The sequence below is a fragment of the Carassius gibelio genome, chromosome A1, assembly GCF_023724105.1.
Source record: "Carassius gibelio isolate Cgi1373 ecotype wild population from Czech Republic chromosome A1, carGib1.2-hapl.c, whole genome shotgun sequence".
In the NCBI taxonomy this organism is placed as follows: Eukaryota; Metazoa; Chordata; class Actinopteri; order Cypriniformes; family Cyprinidae; genus Carassius; species Carassius gibelio.
In genome coordinates this window covers 31,560,248-31,578,971 of record NC_068371.1, presented here as the reverse complement: position 1 = coordinate 31,578,971, position 18,724 = coordinate 31,560,248, and the positions used below count along the sequence as shown (strand labels likewise).

The following is an 18,724-nucleotide window of genomic DNA, read 5'->3' as shown; positions in this document are numbered from 1 at the left end:
GTAAATTAACAACGTTCAAAGTCGACACTCAGCGGCCGTGTTTCAAATCACACCCTACTCCCTCATTCACTATTCCCTACATGAGTTTACTAATATAGTCCACCTAACAGAGAGAATGAAAACTAATGAGTGAATTCAGACAATGATCAACAGCTGCTGTTAATGAGTAGAATCACTGAAGAAAAAAGAAACAAGACAAACACAAGAAATACAACTGACTTCAGCCACAGCTTTAGATGAAATCAACTGAAGATTTAAACAATCAACAAACAGCTTTATCAACTTCACTCTTTACTAACCGGACTGACTTTATTTCTATCAGATCAGAGATCAGAGATCAAAAGATCTTATTGAGAATTACAGAGGTGTAGATGATAATCTTAGTTTCGTTTAGCATCACCATTGTGGAGATCAATGTTTGCTTTAGTTGGGCTCCTGACCCTTGACTTTTGTACTACAACTTTTGTTTCATTGCTATATTTGTATCTTTATGATACATCTGTTACAGCAATATTAATCTTGATGATCAAGTGATTATGACTGTTTCTGTCAGGCATGATCTATTAGACTGACTTGTTGTTATAATAGTCAAATAATAATTTGGTGTTGAAATATGTGAGTGAATAACTCTTTTGTTTGTTTCTTCAAATTTATAAGATTGAACGGTAATGTGATTATCTGGATATGGATTTTTGAGCTTTAAATATTTTGGGCAGCAGTCCTCACAACACTGAAAGAGAGACATCAACAATCAGCATATTAATCTCAACAATGGTGACAATCAAAAGGTTTATGATGCAATGCATGCTGGGTACCAGCACAGGATAAAACTCATCCATGACTCCCAGCATGCATTGCGGCATGAATAAATTATGCCACTGAATTGTTCACTTATTTTCTTGAATTCTTATGTGCTTATCATTTTGCATTTGTTTTAAGTTTTAGTAGCATGTGTTGTGATGTTCAGAACTGATCTGTTCATTTATTTTATGGATTGTCACAATTGCTGTGATTCATACGCTGATTCTTGATGTTTCTGTCTAAATTTCAGCAAAGGTTTTTTTTTTTATTATGAGTGAAATTTTCTTAACAGTCTTTTATAACTTATGGCTCAGCAGTGTTCCTTCTTATGCTGTAGTATCAATATTCAATAAGAGAAGAGACATGGGATTAAATCAGAAATAATAGTATTTGTTCTTGTCAACCTATAAACAACATCAGATTTTTTTTCTTCTGTGTACTTTTGTTTTGCTATAACAGGTTCCAAAGGCGCATTGTTACAGCATGTTAAAAAAAAAAAAAACCTTAATTGTTGAAAAGTCACGTTCAAGAGCCCAACTAAAGTAAACACTGATCTCCATCATGGTAGTGAAAAAAACACCTAAACCTATTTAACTCTCCATAAGTTCTTCTGTAGACATCTGACAGAAATAAAGTCAGTCTGGTAAGTAATGTGAATCTGGTGAAGCTGTTTTAGTAGTTGTTTAATCAGATCTTGAGAGATTTGATGTATTCTTTTATTCAGTTGATTTCATCTAAGGCTGTGGTTGAAGTCATTTGTAGTTCTTGTGTTTCTCTTTGCTTCAGTGATTCTGCAGGTGTTTATCACTAATGCTCAATCATCAATTAATCACCGAATTATCTCATTAACTTCACTGATTCGGTGTTACTCTAACACTCTGTAGTGTGCACACATTATAAGTGTTCATTTAAAACTGAGGATTTTCTTGTGGGGTTTAAAGGGTTAAAGATTTAAGATGAAGAAAAAACAGCATTGAACATAATTTAACAGTAATAAACAGTAATTAATTTACAGGAAACAAACTGTAGAAAAACAGTTATTTACTGGCACCCCTGCTGCCAGTAAATGACTGTTTTTCTACTGTTTCTTGCCGTAAATAAATGTTTGCCAGCAAAAAAAGTGTTTTTCTACAGTTTGTTGCCGTTAAGTCAAGGAAAAACAGTAATATACTGTAAAATGTAAACGTCAGATTTACCAAATGAAAAAAAAAAAGTTAATTTAACTAAAATATTTGAGAACATCCATAGAAAACAAATAGGCAAAGTCATACACTGATAATGAGAGTAAATACTGAACTTGACTGTATTAATGTGTGTTTGCACAAGAGAGATCGTTTAGTTTAATGTACACTGTAAAAATTTTTGCCGTTAAATAACAGTAATTTTCTGGCAGCAGGGGTGCCAGTAAAGTACTGTTAATTTACAGCTCTTAACCATTAATTTACCACTCTTATTTTTTAACAGTATTTTACCGTAAATTCTACCATGGAAATTAACTCCACTCCCACTGCTTCAAACAGTTCGAGTTTTTAAACTAGCATTCCTACGATGTTAGTACTATGAACTTATTTCATTTGAGTCCACTGAGAAGGAATATTTCTTACACTTAATGTGCAGTAATAAAGTAACTAAATACATGACTTTTACTCAAATCACTGCAGCTCATTGTCAGCTGTATTACACATGTATGTGCTGAAGTACTTAACACAGAGATCACCACTGCATCAGTGACTCCACATTTACTGCTTTTATATAAAGCAGCAGAAAATCAGAGTTTGTGGCTCATCATTGACTGAAGCACAGGCTCTACTCTCCAGCACAATGGTGAACAACAAAACTACATTAACAGATCTCTCTTGTGCAAACACACATTAATACAGTCAAGTTCAGTATTTACTCTCATTATCAGTGTATGACTTTGCCTAATTTTTTTTTCTGTTCACAAATATTTTAGTTAAATTAACTTATTTTTCATTTGGTAAAACTGACGTTTACATTTTACAGTATATTACTGTTTTTCCTTGACTTGACGGCAAAAAACTGTAGAAAAACATTTTTTTTGCTGGCAACCATTAATTTACGGCAAGAAACAGTAGAAAAACAGTTATTTACTGGCAGCAGGGGTGCCAGTAAATAACTGTTTTTCTACAGTTTGTTTCCTGTAAATTAATTACAGTTTATTACTGTTAAATTATGTTTCATGCTGTTTTTTCTTCATCTTAAATCTTTAACCCTTTAAACCCCACAACAAAATCCTCAGTTTTAAATGAACACTTATAATGTGTGCACACTAGAGAGTGTTTGAGTAACACTGAATCAGTGAAGTTAATGAGATAATTCTGTGATTAATTGATGATTGAGCATGAGTGATGAACACCTGCAGAATCACTGAAGGAAAGAGAAACACAAGATCTACAAATGACTTCAGCCACAGCCTTAGATGAAATCAACTGAAATAAAATACATCAAATCTCTCAAGATCTGATTAAACAACTACTAAAACAGCTTCACCAGATTCACATTACTAACCAGACTGACTTTATTTCTGTCAGATTTCTACAGAAGATCTTATTGAGAGTTAAATAGGTTTAGGTGTTTTTTTTTTCAATACCATGATGGAGATCAGTGTTTACTTTAGTTGGGCTCTTGAACGTGACTTTTCAACCACCAAGGTTTTTTTTTTTTTACATGCTGTAACAGTGCACCTTTGGAACTTGTTATAGCAAAACTAAAGTCCACAGAAGGAAAAAAATCTGGTATCGTTGTTTATAGATTGATAAGAACAAACACTTTTTTTTCTGATCTAATCCCCTGTCTCTTCTCTTATTGAATATTGGTACTACAGCATAAAAAGGAACACTGCTGAGCCATAAGTTATGAAAAGTTGTTAAGACAATTTCACTCATAATAAAAAAAAAAAAAACCTTTGGTGAAATTTAGACATAAACATGAATAATCAGCCTATGAATCACAACAATGGTGACAATCCACAATATAAATAAACAGATACGTTCTGAACATCACAAAACATGCTGCTAAAACTTAAGACAAAAGCAAAATTATAAGCACATAAGAATTCAAGAAAATAAGTGAACAATTCAGGGGCGTAATTTATTCATGCCGCAATGCATGCTGGGAGTCATGGATGAGTTTTATCCTGTGCTGGTACCCAGCATGCATTGCATCATGAACCTTTTGATTGTCACCATTGTTGAGATTCATATGCTGATTGTTGATGTCTCTCTTTGAGTGTTGTGGGGACTGCTGCCCAAAAAACTCAAACTATCATTAAATCATTATGTTCAGATTATCACATTACCATTCAATCTTACAAAATTGAAGAAACTAACAAAAGTGTAACTCACTCACATATTTCAACACCAAATTATTATTTGACTATTACAGCAACAAGTCAGTCTAGTAGATCATGCCTGACAGAAACAGTCATAACCACTTGACCATCAAAATTAATAGAGATGGATCATAAAGATACAAATATAGCAATGAAACAAAAGTTAAAGTACAAAAGTCAAGGGTCAAGAGCCCAACTAAAGCAAACACTGATCTCCACAATGGTGACGTCAAACGAAACAGTAGCATTATCATCTACATTTCTGTAATTCTCAGTAAGATCTTTTGATCTCTGATCTGATAGAAATAAAGTCTGTCTGGTTAGTAATGAGTGAAGTTGGTAAAGCTGTTTGTTGATTGTTTAAATCTTCAGTTGATTTCATCTAAGGCTGTGGCTGAAGTCAGTTGTAGTTCTTGTGTTTGTCTTGTGTCTCTTTTCTTCGGTGATTCTACTCGTTAACAGCAGCTGTTCATCAGTGTCTGAATTCACTCATTAGTTTTCATTCTCTCTGTCAGGTGGAATATTTTAGTAAACTCATGAAGGGAATAGTGAATGAGGGTGTAGGGTGTGATTTGAAACACAGAGGCTGATGTCGACTTTGAACGTTGTTAATTTACAATATATAGCAGTAGGCTACCTTCTCGAAAATGATGAATATTACCCAAAATGCACTGTTTTAATGAAAAACAGTATGTTACTGTCGAAATTTGGCCGTTTTTTTACAGCAATTTTTAACAGTGTAGTTTTGTTGTTCACCATTGTGCTGGAGAGTAGAGCCGGTGCTTCAGTCAATGATGAGCCACAAATTCAGATTTTCTGCTGCTTTAGATAAAGGCAGTAAATGTGGAGTTGCTGATACAGTGGTGATCTCTGTGTTGAGTATTTCAGCACATACATGTGTAATACAGCTGACAATGAGCTGCAGTTATATGAGTAAAAGTCATGTATTTAGTTACTTTATTACTGCACATTAAGTGTAAGAAATTTATTTTACAGTATTTTACCGTAAATTCTACCATGGAAATTAACTCCACTCCCACTGCTTCAAACAGTTCGAGTTTTTAAAACTAGCATTCCTACGATGTTAGTACTATGAACTTATTTCATTTGAGTCCACTGAGAAGGAATATTTCTTAATATAACGATGCAAACACTTAATGTGCAGTAATAAAGTAACTAAATACATGACTTTTACTCAAATCACTGCAGCTCATTGTCAGCTATAGCACACATGTATGTGCTGAAGTACTTAACACAGAGATCATCACTGTATCAACGATTCCACATTTACTGTGTTTATATAAAGCAGCAGAAGATCAGAATTTGTGGCTCATCATTGACTGAAGCACAGGCTCTACTCTCCAGCACAATGGTGAACAACCAAACTACATTAAACTAAACGATCTCTCTTGTGCAAACACACATTAATACAGTCAAGTTCAGTATTTACTCTCATTATCAGTGTATGACTTTGCCTAATTTTTTTTCTATGGATGTTCACAAATATTTTAGTTAAATTAACTTTTTTTTTTCATTTGGTAAATCTGACGTTTACATTTTACAGTATATTACTGTTTTTCCTTGACTTAACGGCAACAAACTGTAGAAAAACACTTTTTTTTGCTGGCAAACATTTATTTACGGCAAGAAACAGTAGAAAAACAGTCATTTACTGGCAGCAGGGGTGCCAGTAAATAACTGTTTTTCTACAGTTTGTTTCCTGTAAATTAATTACAGTTTATTACTGTTAAATTATGTTTCATGCTGTTTTTTCTTCATCTTAAATCTTTAACCCTTTAAACCCCACAAGAAAATCCTCAGTTTTAAATGAACACTTATAATGTGTGCACACTACAGAGTGTTAGAGTAACACCGAATCAGTGAAGTTAATGAGATAATTCAGTGATTAATTGATGATTGAGCATTAGTGATAAACACCTGCAGAATCACTGAAGGAAAGAGAAACACAAGAACTACAAATGACTTCAGCCACAGCCTTAGATGAAATCAACTGAATAAAAGAATACATCAAATCTCTCAAGATCTGATTAAACAACTACTAAAACAGCTTCACCAGATTCACATTACTAACCAGACTGACTTTATTTCTGTCAGATGTCTACAGAAGATCTTATGGAGAGTTAAATAGGTTTAGGTGTTTTTTTCACTACCATGATGGAGATCAGTGTTTACTTTAGTTGGGCTCTTGAACGTGACTTTTCAACAACTAAGGTTTTTTTTTTTTTTTCATGCTGTAACAATGCACCTTTGGAACCTGTAATAGCAAAACAAAAGTACACAGAAGAAAAAAAATCTGATATTGTTGTTTATAGATTGACAAGAACAAATACTATTATTTCTGATCTAATAATTGATACTACAGCATGAGAAGGAACACTGCTGAGCCATAAGTTATGAAAGACTGTTAAGAAAATGTCACTCATAATAAATAAAAAAAAACCTTTTTCTGAAATTTAGACAGAAATATCAAGAATCAGCGTATGAATCACAACAATGGTGACAATCCACAAAATAAATGAACAGATCAGTTCTGAACATCACAACACATGCTACTAAAACTTAAAACAAATGCAAAATTATAAGCACATAAGAATTCAAGAAAATAAGTGAACAATTCAGGGGCATAATTTGGTGTCTCAATGAGATAACTGTCAAATACCGGTATCCTCTGCCTCTGGTCCAAGCTGCTCTTGAAATGCTCCGCACGGGCCGATATTTCACAAAGCTCGACCTACGAAATGCTTACAACCTTATTCGTATTCGGGAGGGTGATGAGTGGAAGACAGCGTTTTCTACAACCACCGGCCATTATCAATATCGGGTCATGCCGTTCAGCCTTTCCAAGAGTCCTTCAGTTTTTCAAGCGTTTGTCAATGTGATCTTCAGAGACCTGCTCAATCGGAGTGTAATTGTGTATATTGACGACATCCTGATTTATTCAGACAACCTTGAAACGCACGTTCAGGATGTGCGAGCTGTTCTCAAATGCCTCATTGATCACCAGTTGTATGCCAAGATACGGAAATGCGAGTTTCATCAGACGCGGATCTCGTTCTTGGGTTACATCATCAGCACAGACGGAGTTGTGATGGATGACAAAAAGGTACAAGCTGTGGTTAACTGGCATCGTCCCACGTCAGTAAAAGAGCTACAGCGCTTCTTGGGCTTCGCAAACTTTTACCGCCGAATTATTCGAAATTTCAGCATAATTGTGGCTCCTCTCACTTCTTTACTCCAAGGAGGAGGAGGACGTTTCCGCTGGTCATCGGAATGCAGTGCGGCATTTGAGAGTTTAAAGAAGAGATTCACCACATCACCCATTCTCCATCACCCAGATCCTGAGAGAGAGTTTATTGTGGAAGTGGATGCTTCTAACACGGGCGTGGGTGCCATTCTGTCACTACGTCATGGTAATCCAGCTAAAATGTACCCCTGCACATTTTATTCTCATAAATTCAATGCAGCAGAGCGCAACTATGATGTGGGCGATCGAGAACTTCTGGCGATGAAGGCTGCCTTTGAAGAGTGGAGGCATTGGCTGGAGGGGGCTTGTCATCCTTTCACTGTGCTTACGGACCACAGAAATCTGGAGTATCTCAAATCTGCCAAATGTCTGAATGCTCGCCAGGCTCGCTGTTCTCTCTTCTTCTCCCGATTTAATTTCAGAGTCACTTTCAGACCAGGTTCTAAGAACGGCAAGGCGGATGCTCTCTCACGCCAGTTCGACAGTAAAGACGAGTGTTCTGAACCAGTTTCCATTCTGCCCTCATCTCTCATTGTACAGTGGGATATAATCACGGAGGTTTCTACAGCTCAGCAAAAACAGCCTGCACCACCGGAGTGTCCGGGGGACCGCCTCTTTGTTCCTCCCGAGCTCCGCGACCGTGTTCTCCAATGGGTTCATTGCACTCCCAGCACGGGGCATCCAGGCATCACGGCCACCACTCAGCTAGTCTCCAATCGCTTCTGGTGGCCTTCCCTTTGAGCTGACGTGATCAAGTTTGTTCATCAGTGTTCCACCTGTAACATGGTCAAGTCTTCTCACCTGAAACCAGCTGGCCTCTTACAGCCTCTGCCGGTACCGCAACGCCCTTGGTCCCATATCGCCGTGGATTTTGTCACGGACCTTCCTCAGTCCCAGGGTTTCACCACCATCCTCTCGGTAATAGACCGGTTTTCAAAATCATGCTGTTTCATCCCTTTGTCTGGTCTTCCCACAGCCTTACAGACCACCGAGGCCCTCCTCAATTATGTGTTTCGGCTTTTTGGCCTTCCTGAGGACATTGTAGCTGACCGAGGCCCTCAGTTTACTTCTCGTGTATGGAGGGAACTTTGCTCAAAGCTCAATATAAATGTAAGCCTCACCTCGGGCTACCATCCTCAGGCCAATGGACAGGTTGAGAGGTTGAATCAGGACCTAACTCGTTTCCTACGGACCTATTGCCATCAAAATCAGCAGGAGTGGAATCGTTCCCTTGTATGGGCTGAATACGCGCAGAATTCTTTAGTTAAGCATGCCACTGGACTGACACTGTTTCAGTGTGTCCTGGGATTTCAGCCTCCGCTCCTTCCGTGGGTGGGCAAGCCCTCCGATCTCCCGGCGGTAGATTCCTCGCTTCGGCGCAGCGAGGCCACTTGGGATGCTGCTCATGTGCATTTACAGCGGGCCATTTGCAAATATCAGCACTACGTGGATCGGAGGTGACGCAGGGGTCCCTGGTTCCATTCCGGCCAGTGGGTGTTGCTTTCAGTCTGAGATCTCCGTCTCAAACTACCCAGCAAGAAATTATCCCCTCGCTTCATTTGTCCTTTCAAAATTCTGCGCCAGATCACCCCGGTCTCATTTAGTGGTGGGGCTTTACAGTACCTTATTGACTGGGAGGGGTACGGTCCTGAGGAACGCTCCTGGGTCAGGTCGCAGGACATTCTGGACCCCTCTCTACTTACCAGCTTTCATCGTGACCATCCTGACCAACCTGCTCCCAGACCCCGAGGAAGACCCCACCGACGTTCTGGTCCTCGCTTCCGGAGCCGCTCGCAGGGGAGGGGCTATGTCATGGAACGGTCTGCTACGCCCTCCTCTGGCGGCATCAGATCCCTCTCTCCTGAATATTAGGACTGCATTTCCCAGTGTCCCTCTCCCCAATCATCCCCGTCTAACCCTGCTTCATTATCTTGATTACCTTTTAGTATTTTCACCTGCACCTTGTGTTCTCTCCTTTATATGGACTGCTCTCCCCTTTGATATTTTGTGAAGTTTTGATTTAACCCTGGACTGTAATGTTATTATCTCTGGTCCTTGAAACCCGATTGATTAGATTATCTGAGTTCTCTATGAACGTCTGCTTAAGTTCCCTTTCATTGCCAGCCTGAGTTTATGTCAGCTGTTCTCTGCTTATTCACCTGTATTAATAATCTGCTGCAGATGGATCTAACTGACTCCACCGTTTCATCACAATATATATATATATATATATATATATATATATATATATATATATATATATATATATATATATATATATATATATAATGGAAATTCACAACATCTCTTCATGGAGTGGAAAGACTGTGTCCACCGTCATTTCCTGTTTTTATCACAGCGGCGCTTGTCTGAAGCACATAATGGTTTGACTAAAAGTATATAAATACCAAGAGCAAAACCACAAAACCAAAAGCTTCAGAGCAGCACTTTAGTTTCTCTGAAGCACACTGACCACATCTTTACAAACGTACAAAACCTGACAAACACTCAAATCTGGTTTGATTTATTGTTTGAAACTAATCAATTTAGAAATATTTTTAATGTTAAACTGAACATATTAAATGCATAAAGCAAGATTTAAGTGTTTTATGATTTAAAATTTATTCAACTTTACTTCCATTTTTTCAACATTTACATGATGCTTGAAGATATTCTATCACTGATTTGTAGACTTATTATAGTTGTTTAAATTGATCTATTTTTATATCACACATGAATAAGCTGTTGATCAGAAATATTATTTTCAGCCTTTCTTTGTTAATCAGTAAACATTAAAGATGAATTCCTGAATACTTGCAGTAAAATTAGCATTTTAATTCTTTGTCTTCCGCTCACAAATGAAGTTCTGCTTACTGTTCAGTGTTATGTGCCTCACTGCTGGTTTCCTGAAAATCTCTGTGTTGTTCATAGAACAAAGAGGCCTGTTTTCTGTGGTTTTGAGCTGTTCAGAAAACAGCCTGTTCATCACGCAAACACAAACACCAGTGTTCATGAAACACTGCATGGCAAAAAGACATTCAAAGCATTTTTTTACATTTTGAAAGACTTTTAATAATGATCAAAAGTTATACTAATACTTATACTAATACAGTAGTGTTTAAAGTCAGTGCCTTGTAAAACAGTGTTGGTCTTCATATTCCACAGATCATCATGAGAAGCCATCAGTGTAGTCTGTGAGAAGATGAGTATACGTAGGAATAAATCATATCTGCTCTAGAATATAAGTGAGAATCAGAGATTGAACAAAAAATAAACATGATGTGCAGAATGACACTTACAGGTGAAACACACAAGAACTGCAGTGCATGAAGATAGAGACTCACCACTTCACTGTTGTCTGTGACCTCCTGATGAGTAGCTCATCACTAAGATCTTAACACAACATCACAGGTACACAATAGTGAGATACATTCTTAGGACAGTCTGATTGACCTTGTGTGATAAACAGACTCATGCCTTATAGATAAACATGTGGGTGTTTATGAAGGCGAGCATCACCTTTACACACAGTCACAGTGAATCCTCCGACCAGCAGCAGAGTGGAACACAAAGAAATCATGTTCAGCAAAAAGAAATCTGGAAACACATTATGGAGAGACAGACAATATTACAATTTATATAAATACACAAAACTGTGTTAACTGAAAAAAGTGACATTTGCCCAGTATGGTTACCTATACTCGGAATTGGTGATCTGCATTTAACCCATCCAAGTGCACACACACAGCAGTGAACACACACACCCAGAGGATTTATCTAATTTTTTAACTATTTACCTATTTTTTTCAGCAGGAGAATCATTGATGTTGGAGACTCAAACTGTCATCTAAACTGTTGTGTATTACATTAAAAATTTAAATGTCAAAGCATGGCTATAGGTCAGGCTGGAGATGTGTTGCACATCATGCCGGTGTTACAGGACTACCACGCAGACCTGCTCTTTTGCCTGATGCAGTAACTGAGCTGCACCAGACCACACATTTTAGAGATGACGGTTGAGAATTTTTGAGAGGCATAGGTGTGGTTTTAAAAATGCATATAGGGGTGCTTGCACTAAGAAAGCATCTGTCACTGCCAAGCATGAAGAGCAGAAGTTTCATCCAAAATTAAATGATTTGCAGCACAAATCTCCTGCAGTAGCTCTGCTGCTAAATTTATTTAAAACTGGCTATCCCTGTCCAGCTATGATAAGCTGTTCCTTTATCTTGGCTGAGCTTTCAATTTTGTTAGGGGAAGGATGAAGCTGATTGGATGGTTCTTGTGACTTGACTCACAGTGCGCTTGTGACATTCTGAACAGTTAAAATATCTCGATGCGGTGCCAGGAACAAATTAGCTTAATAACGCAAAAGACGAAATATGTGAACAGCTCATTAGTAATCTTGAAAACCTTAATTAGCTTGTTCAGGTGTGTTTGATTAGGGTTGAAACTAAACTCTGATAGTGACAGACAATCGAACTTTTTGTTTACCAGTGCTGGCATTCCCTCAAAGGTACTGGGTATTGTGTCTTGGTTGGCTAACGTATCCAGACCTCTGAGATCTGTGGTTGGGATGGACACTGGCACTCAACCCAGTAAGGAAGGGAGAAAGGAATAAATGCCCGGACTTTCCTTGCCATTGGTTTGGAGCTTGTGGTTTGGCTGTAGGGAACTGCATCACTAACAGTTTCATGACAGGCTTGAGCGAGGGAATCTGATTCTGGCATCTGGGTCCATTGAATCCTTGTCTTGTGCTTGTATGTAATAAGCAGTAATAAGTGAAGCTGGTAAAGCTGTTTGTGGAGTTGTTTAATCCTCCTCTGCTGAGATCTCCAGAGATGTAATGTCTTCTTTTATCTACAGTTGATTTCATCTAAGGTTGTGGCTGAAGTCAGTTGTAGTTCTTGTGTTTCTGCTATTCTCTTTTTCTGTTCTCTTCTTTCCTTCAGTGATTCTGCTTGCTAACAGGCTTATTAAGGCTGAAATTACTTCATATTTAATATATAAACAGATTTTGTGGCTCAGACAAGGTCCATTTCTGGTTAATTTCTTTACTCTTGGCTGACATGTGGCATTGCTATGGCCTGCTTGTGGCTCAAATCTGGCAAACAGGAGCGGTCCGCCCAAGTGCCATCATTCCACGCTGCATGTGGGCCAGATCATCTTTCCACGGGTGCCGGATCTGGGCCGACACAATGTTGCTATGTGGGTATATAAATATGTATAGTATTTTTCTGTTACGTTCATCATTATTTAGCACACCTTTTTCTAAGGAAAGGCAAAAAAGACATTGCAATTACTTAATTATATTTAGACAGACTTAAAGAAGTTCCAGATCTGCAGTATAATTGTGCTCTTATTAATTTAGTTAGTTTGCCTTTAATGTAAATAAACGTACAAACAAAGCACACTATTGTACACCATTTCCAGGAAACATGTCATTCAAACCGGAAACCATAGCAAAATGGTGCACAACAGTTTGAGCTTGAACTTGCCCCAGGTCTTGCGATCTGTACTAATGAGCTAATGAGTTGAATCAGGTGTGCTAAATGAGGGAGACTTAAGGCATTTCTCAATGTCAAGGATACTTCCTTGGTAGGACTGATCCTTCCAAGTCACTTCCTTCAGAGGCTACGTGAGACTCCTCTTTAGCATTCGGAAAACACGTAAATGGAACAGGCTAGCAAGTGCACGTAATTGCGTCATTATGTCAGTGAAAAGGTCCGTTTGAATAACGCTGAATGAATGGTATCATTAAATTACTTTGGACAACTTAACTAGTTATTTATAAAAGAAATGCCGTTGACACAACCAATTGTTAAATGACAGGTCCGGTTCAGTTAACCATTTGTATTTGTATAATTTACAATAACAGAAGTAATTTGTACTGGCATTTAAACGTCAAACTTTACTTATATTTACTACAGTTATAACAAATGTTTGGTAACGTAAATAAAAACCGTTAATGCTCCGACTACGTTAATGTTCGACATTTTTGAATTGTTGTACTTTTTGAACGTTAGATAGCAAAGCTGCGCGCATAGGATTGTGGGTGATTTGAGAGCGCGAAGGATACACATATGCATCCTTTCCTGTGTATAGGATATTCTTCGAACGAAGGACTTAGTCCTTGTTTGAAATTCCGAGGATCCTCGACATTGGAACGATCCTTCGACGGATGTCGATGACGTAGCATCCTCGAAATACTGGCTTTCGAGGATCCTTCCTTGACATTGAGAAACACCCTTACAATAAATGCAGTGCTAGTGGTCCTCCAGGACAGGTTTAAAAACCCATGTTCTTCTCCATAGTGTCCTGACGCAGTGTGAGTTCCCATTCGAAAGGGAATGTCTCAGGTTACATATGTAACTAACCCTGGTTCCCTGAGAAGGAACCATGGTTACATACATATCCTGAGATGCTTTTTAAACTTAAAACAACATCATAAAAACACAGTGCTCATGTGCAAGAAACTGGACATTCATATAGAACAACAAATCATAAGCAGTGCAGTGCAATGCAAAATATGTTATTTTTTCTTTATTATCAACAAATGATACATATCAACACTAGAGAATGTTATAAATAACAAAAGGAGCATATGAAATGACATATTTGGACTATAGAAAATATATATGTGAAGGTAAACAAGACATCCTTATTTAATTTGATCAAAACCTGTTGTTTTCTGGTGAACAAATTCATAGAAAGCTAGTTTATTTGTGAAGTGAATTGTATCAATATTCAAAAAGATCAAGAGCTTACCCATTTTAACTTTGAGACTGACTTTAGTGATGGCGTGAGCTCCACACCAGTATATCCCAGAATCCTCTTCTCTCAGATCAGTGATGTTCACAGTAAAGACTCCAGTAGATGCTTCATCACTGAAAGAGAATCGATCATCTCTGATCGTCTCCAATGAAACTCCATCCTTCACACACATGGAGGCTTCATGTGCTTTGCAGAAGCGTTTCTGATCTTCATCATGATGTTTGCACTGGATTGACACGTCGTCTCCTTCATACTTAGTCAAGTTCAGCTCTGGAAATGTTTACAGACACAAGAACATCAATTCACAGCCGTAGTTTCACATATTCAGATGCAGAAACCTTCCTCACCCTCGTTCATGATGACGATCAGATGAGTGTAAAGATAATTGAGCTCTGTTTCTAATGTCACTGCACACCAGTATTTCCCAGCATCCTCTGCTGTCAGTCCAGTGATGGTCCCAGTGAAGACACATGCAGTGACGTCATCATTCAGAGTCAATCTGCCAGTCTTGGTCTCTTTCTCTTCTCTCACAGTCTCACTGAGAGGATTTCTGTCTCTAGTGGAGCACTTCCCCTTACAGAGAGACTTTGGCTTTGATTTATAGATTGAATCATAAGGACAGATGATCTCAGCTGATTCTCCTTCATGTCTCACTACTGGAGGCACTAAAAACAATCAAACACAGACATTTGACACAAATGATTGTGAATGTACTGTGTTTACTGCAGTGAAATCATGTGAAAGGACTCACTGATGAGGTTGAGCTGAATTTGAGTGTTCAGGGAGATGAAAGTCAGATCTGTGTCTCTGGTTTCTGCTCCACACCAGTAAACTCCAGCATCTCTCACACTCACATTACTGATGCTCACTGTAACAACTCTCTCTTCATTTCTCTCTGATGAAACACTCATTTCTGTCACTTTAGATGAGACGATGCTTTGGCAGATGTGATTATAAGTGTGATTATCATCCTCTTTGCAGAAATGAACTTTATGCTCCTCCAGGATCTGACAGGTGAAGTTAACTTCTTTACCAATATGAACAGATTCAGTCACACGCTTTGGATATGTTTCATCTATAAACCAAAAGAAATCACACAAAAATCAGAACACATTTTTTTAAATATATAAGATAAAGTATCTGAGGTTCCTCACCGTGTCTGACGCTCAGCTGTATCTCAGTGAAGCTATCAGTATAGTCAGATACTTTCACTCCACACCTGTATGTTCCTTCATCTGCAGCTTTCAGCTCTCTAAAAAACACCATCAAGACTCCTGCTCTGGTGTCGTCATATAAAGAAACATCTCCATTCTCCATCCATTCACCCTGAACTCCTGGATTCTTCCTCTCTGAACATCCGTCTGGTTCTTTACAGATGTATTTTGGGTTGGTTTTGTATTGAGGATGTTCACACTTGATCATCAAACGTCCTCCTGAGGAGCCCTTCACTCTAGACACGCCCACTTTAGCTGTCAATCACAAATATCTGACAGAATCATTTTCTTCATCAAATACAAAATCTAACAATAACTGAAGCAGCAAACACTTATCTATTAACTCATGCTAGATGACAGAGTTTGTTCTACTCACTCATGATGTGCAGGTGAACAGCGGTACTAATGGAGTACGAGTCTCTGTTGATCCAAACTCCACATAAATAAACTCCTCCGTCATCTGGTGTCACAGCATTGATCCTCACACTGAAGATGTTTTTATGTTTGTCATCAGAAATACTGAGTCTTTCTTCTTCATTCCATGGGTCAATGGAGTTTTGTCGTTCTTTGAATATGACTTTTGCATCATTAATATGATTCTGTGAATATTCACAGCTGAAGGTGGCAGTTTCTCCACTCTTTACCACTACTTTCTTCGACACCACACAGCATGAACCTGTCATCCAAATAAATAAGAAATATACTTTACAATGATGTACCTTTAAAAAAGGTAGTTTGATTACACACTTGAATTGCTTACCTTTTTTCACATTCAAAGTTATATCTATATACCACTTGTCAAGAACCCTAATTCTATATTTCCCAGCATCCTGTGTGTTCAGTTCTCTAATGAATATCACAAGCTTTCCATATTTGCTGCAAAAAAGAATGAATCTTCCTTCACTCATCCATTTACTGTGTTTCTTGTAATTTATTATGGTTCTCCATGGATCATGTTTAATCATATATTTAGCAGAGTCACTGAACCAAAGTTTCCCAGAATCCACCAGAACACTTCCTCCAGAATATCCCGTGACACTTAAGCATCTCACTGCAGCTGTCAATCAGATTGATACTGTGATCAGAAAGATGATGAACAGAAAACAGCATCATTACTGCAGTGATGAAAGAGAAAAGCTCTGACCTGAGATCAGGTAGAAAGTGAGGAAGATGAGGAGGATCTTCATTGTGAGTTGAGTTCAGTCTTCTTTCTGCTGAATGATCTCTGTGTGAATCTCTCTGTCTCTACATCTGTCTGCTTTAGTTACTTCCTCTTTATTCAGCTCTTTATCAGTAATGAGCAGCTTTACTGGCTCCTCCCACCATCAGCACTGACTGAATATCACATTAATCACACTGAAACAGCGACACCTGCTGGAGTTACACTGTCAGCTCATTCAGGTTTCATGTTATCATGTATACAAGGACACATTTACATTTATGCGTCTAGCAGGCACTTTTATCCAAAGCGATTTACATTGCATTCAGGCTAACAACTTTCTCCTAACATGTGTTCCCTTGGATTCGAACCTTGCGCTTGGCTCTACCACTTCAGCTACAGGACACAGAATCAATTTTATTACATTATTGATATCTTCCACTAGTATAATTTACATGTGAACAGTCTGGAGGACCTCAGTAAACTTAAAACGCAGCTTCAAAATTAAAATAAATTCAATAAATTAAAACAACAAAACATAATGAAAATGATAAACATGCAAGATTTAGTACGACATATAACACATACAACTAACATAATTCACACATGGCCTGTAGCACAAAGCCAGTTTCCGTTTTTACCCAGGTAAGTTCACTTTTGGTTTTCAGGCTCAATCAGATGGGTTGGTTTTGAACGGGGTTTTGACATGATGGTAACGTTACAAGGCTACCTCAGGAGCAGGTTTTATTCTGGGTCGGAGATCACAAGCTGGACCAACTAGCTGTGAGCAAAGTGACATATCTCTCAGTTTACACTCAAAGAATTTTAAATACAAAACTGCCCGACTTATCTTATATTTGTAGTTTATAAAGATGTTTCCTCCTGAATATCCTGTCACATTCTTGATTTTTTCATCTGTTAAACACTTTTGAGTGTCATTATTACATGAGATATTATTTAGTTTATTTAGAAGTTATTTATTATATGTTATAGGTTACATGTGTGAACCGCAGTAATTACAGTCAGTGTTGTGTGTGTGATGTTGATGATCATCATGAGTTTGAGTCTCATTTACTCACTTCAGTGTAGAAATCTTTTTGCATATACTGTATGTCATCTGCACAATAGTACGTGTCAGAATCCAGTTCACTCAGATCTCTGAAGGTCACAGTGAAAACTGCTGCTGTTGTGTCATCAAACAGAGAGAATCTTCCAGAATCAAACCGATTGTTTTTAATATCGGTCCTGATTCGGTCTGTGCAGTCTGACCACTTTCCTCTACAAAAATATAGAATAAATTTAGTTAGTTTGTAATGTTGCTGTTTGGGCATAAAAAGATCTGCAAAATTACAAGCTCAAAGTCCACTTCAAAAGAGATATTTTATTTAACAAATATCACTTTTCAAAAACTACAACTGATTTGATTTTGAAGCAATATTTACAGTGAAGCTCACAGCAGGTGGCTATGGTAAGAGGCATGACATTTGTGACCAGGCACTGAGTGCTGCCAATCACAGTACAAACAAGCCCAGCTAACCAATAACAACACAGACCGGCACAGCTAACCTATCACAACACACACTGGCAGAGCTAACCAATCACAACACACACTGGCCCAGCTAACCAATCACAACACACACCGGCCCAGTTAACCTATCACAACACACACTGGCAGAGCTAACCAATCACAACACACACTGGCCCAGCTAACCAATCACAACACACACCGGCCCAGTTAACCTATCACAACACACACTGGCAGAGCTAACCAATCACAACACAGACTGGCCCAGTTAACCTATCACAACACACACTGGCAGAGCTAACCAATCACAACACACACCGGCCCAGCTAACCAGTGACAACACACACCGGCCCAGCTAACCAATCACAACACACACCGGCCCAGCTAACCAATCACAACACACACCGGCCCAGTTAACCAATCACAACACACACTAGCCCAGTTAGCCAATCACAACACACACCGGCCCAGTTAACCAATCACAACACAGACTGGCCCAGTTAACCAATCACAACACAGATCGGCAAAGTTAACCAATCACAGCACACACCGGCCCAGTTAACCAATCACAACACAGACCGGCCCAGCTAACCAATCACAACACATCAAGACCTTGTAAAAGAGCATAAATGGAAGC

At 38.4% G+C, this 18,724-nt stretch overlaps 1 protein-coding gene across 1 annotated transcript in view; it reads right to left on the bottom strand.

Moving 5' to 3' along the window:
• LOC128020226 (uncharacterized) overlaps positions 1-16,652 on the bottom strand; it is a 364,990-nt gene extending 348,338 nt beyond the window's left edge. The window contains exons 1-5 of the mRNA XM_052607044.1: positions 16,548-16,652; positions 16,164-16,460; positions 15,780-16,079; positions 15,344-15,658; positions 14,941-15,264 (exon numbers count right to left, since the gene is read on the bottom strand). Of these exons, the coding sequence (XP_052463004.1) occupies positions 14,941-15,264; positions 15,344-15,658; positions 15,780-16,079; positions 16,164-16,460; positions 16,548-16,590 (1,279 nt within the window). The 5' untranslated portion in view covers positions 16,591-16,652. The remainder of the gene's footprint in view (positions 1-14,940; positions 15,265-15,343; positions 15,659-15,779; positions 16,080-16,163; positions 16,461-16,547) is intronic.
• Between the last annotated feature and the right edge of the window lie 2,072 nt (positions 16,653-18,724).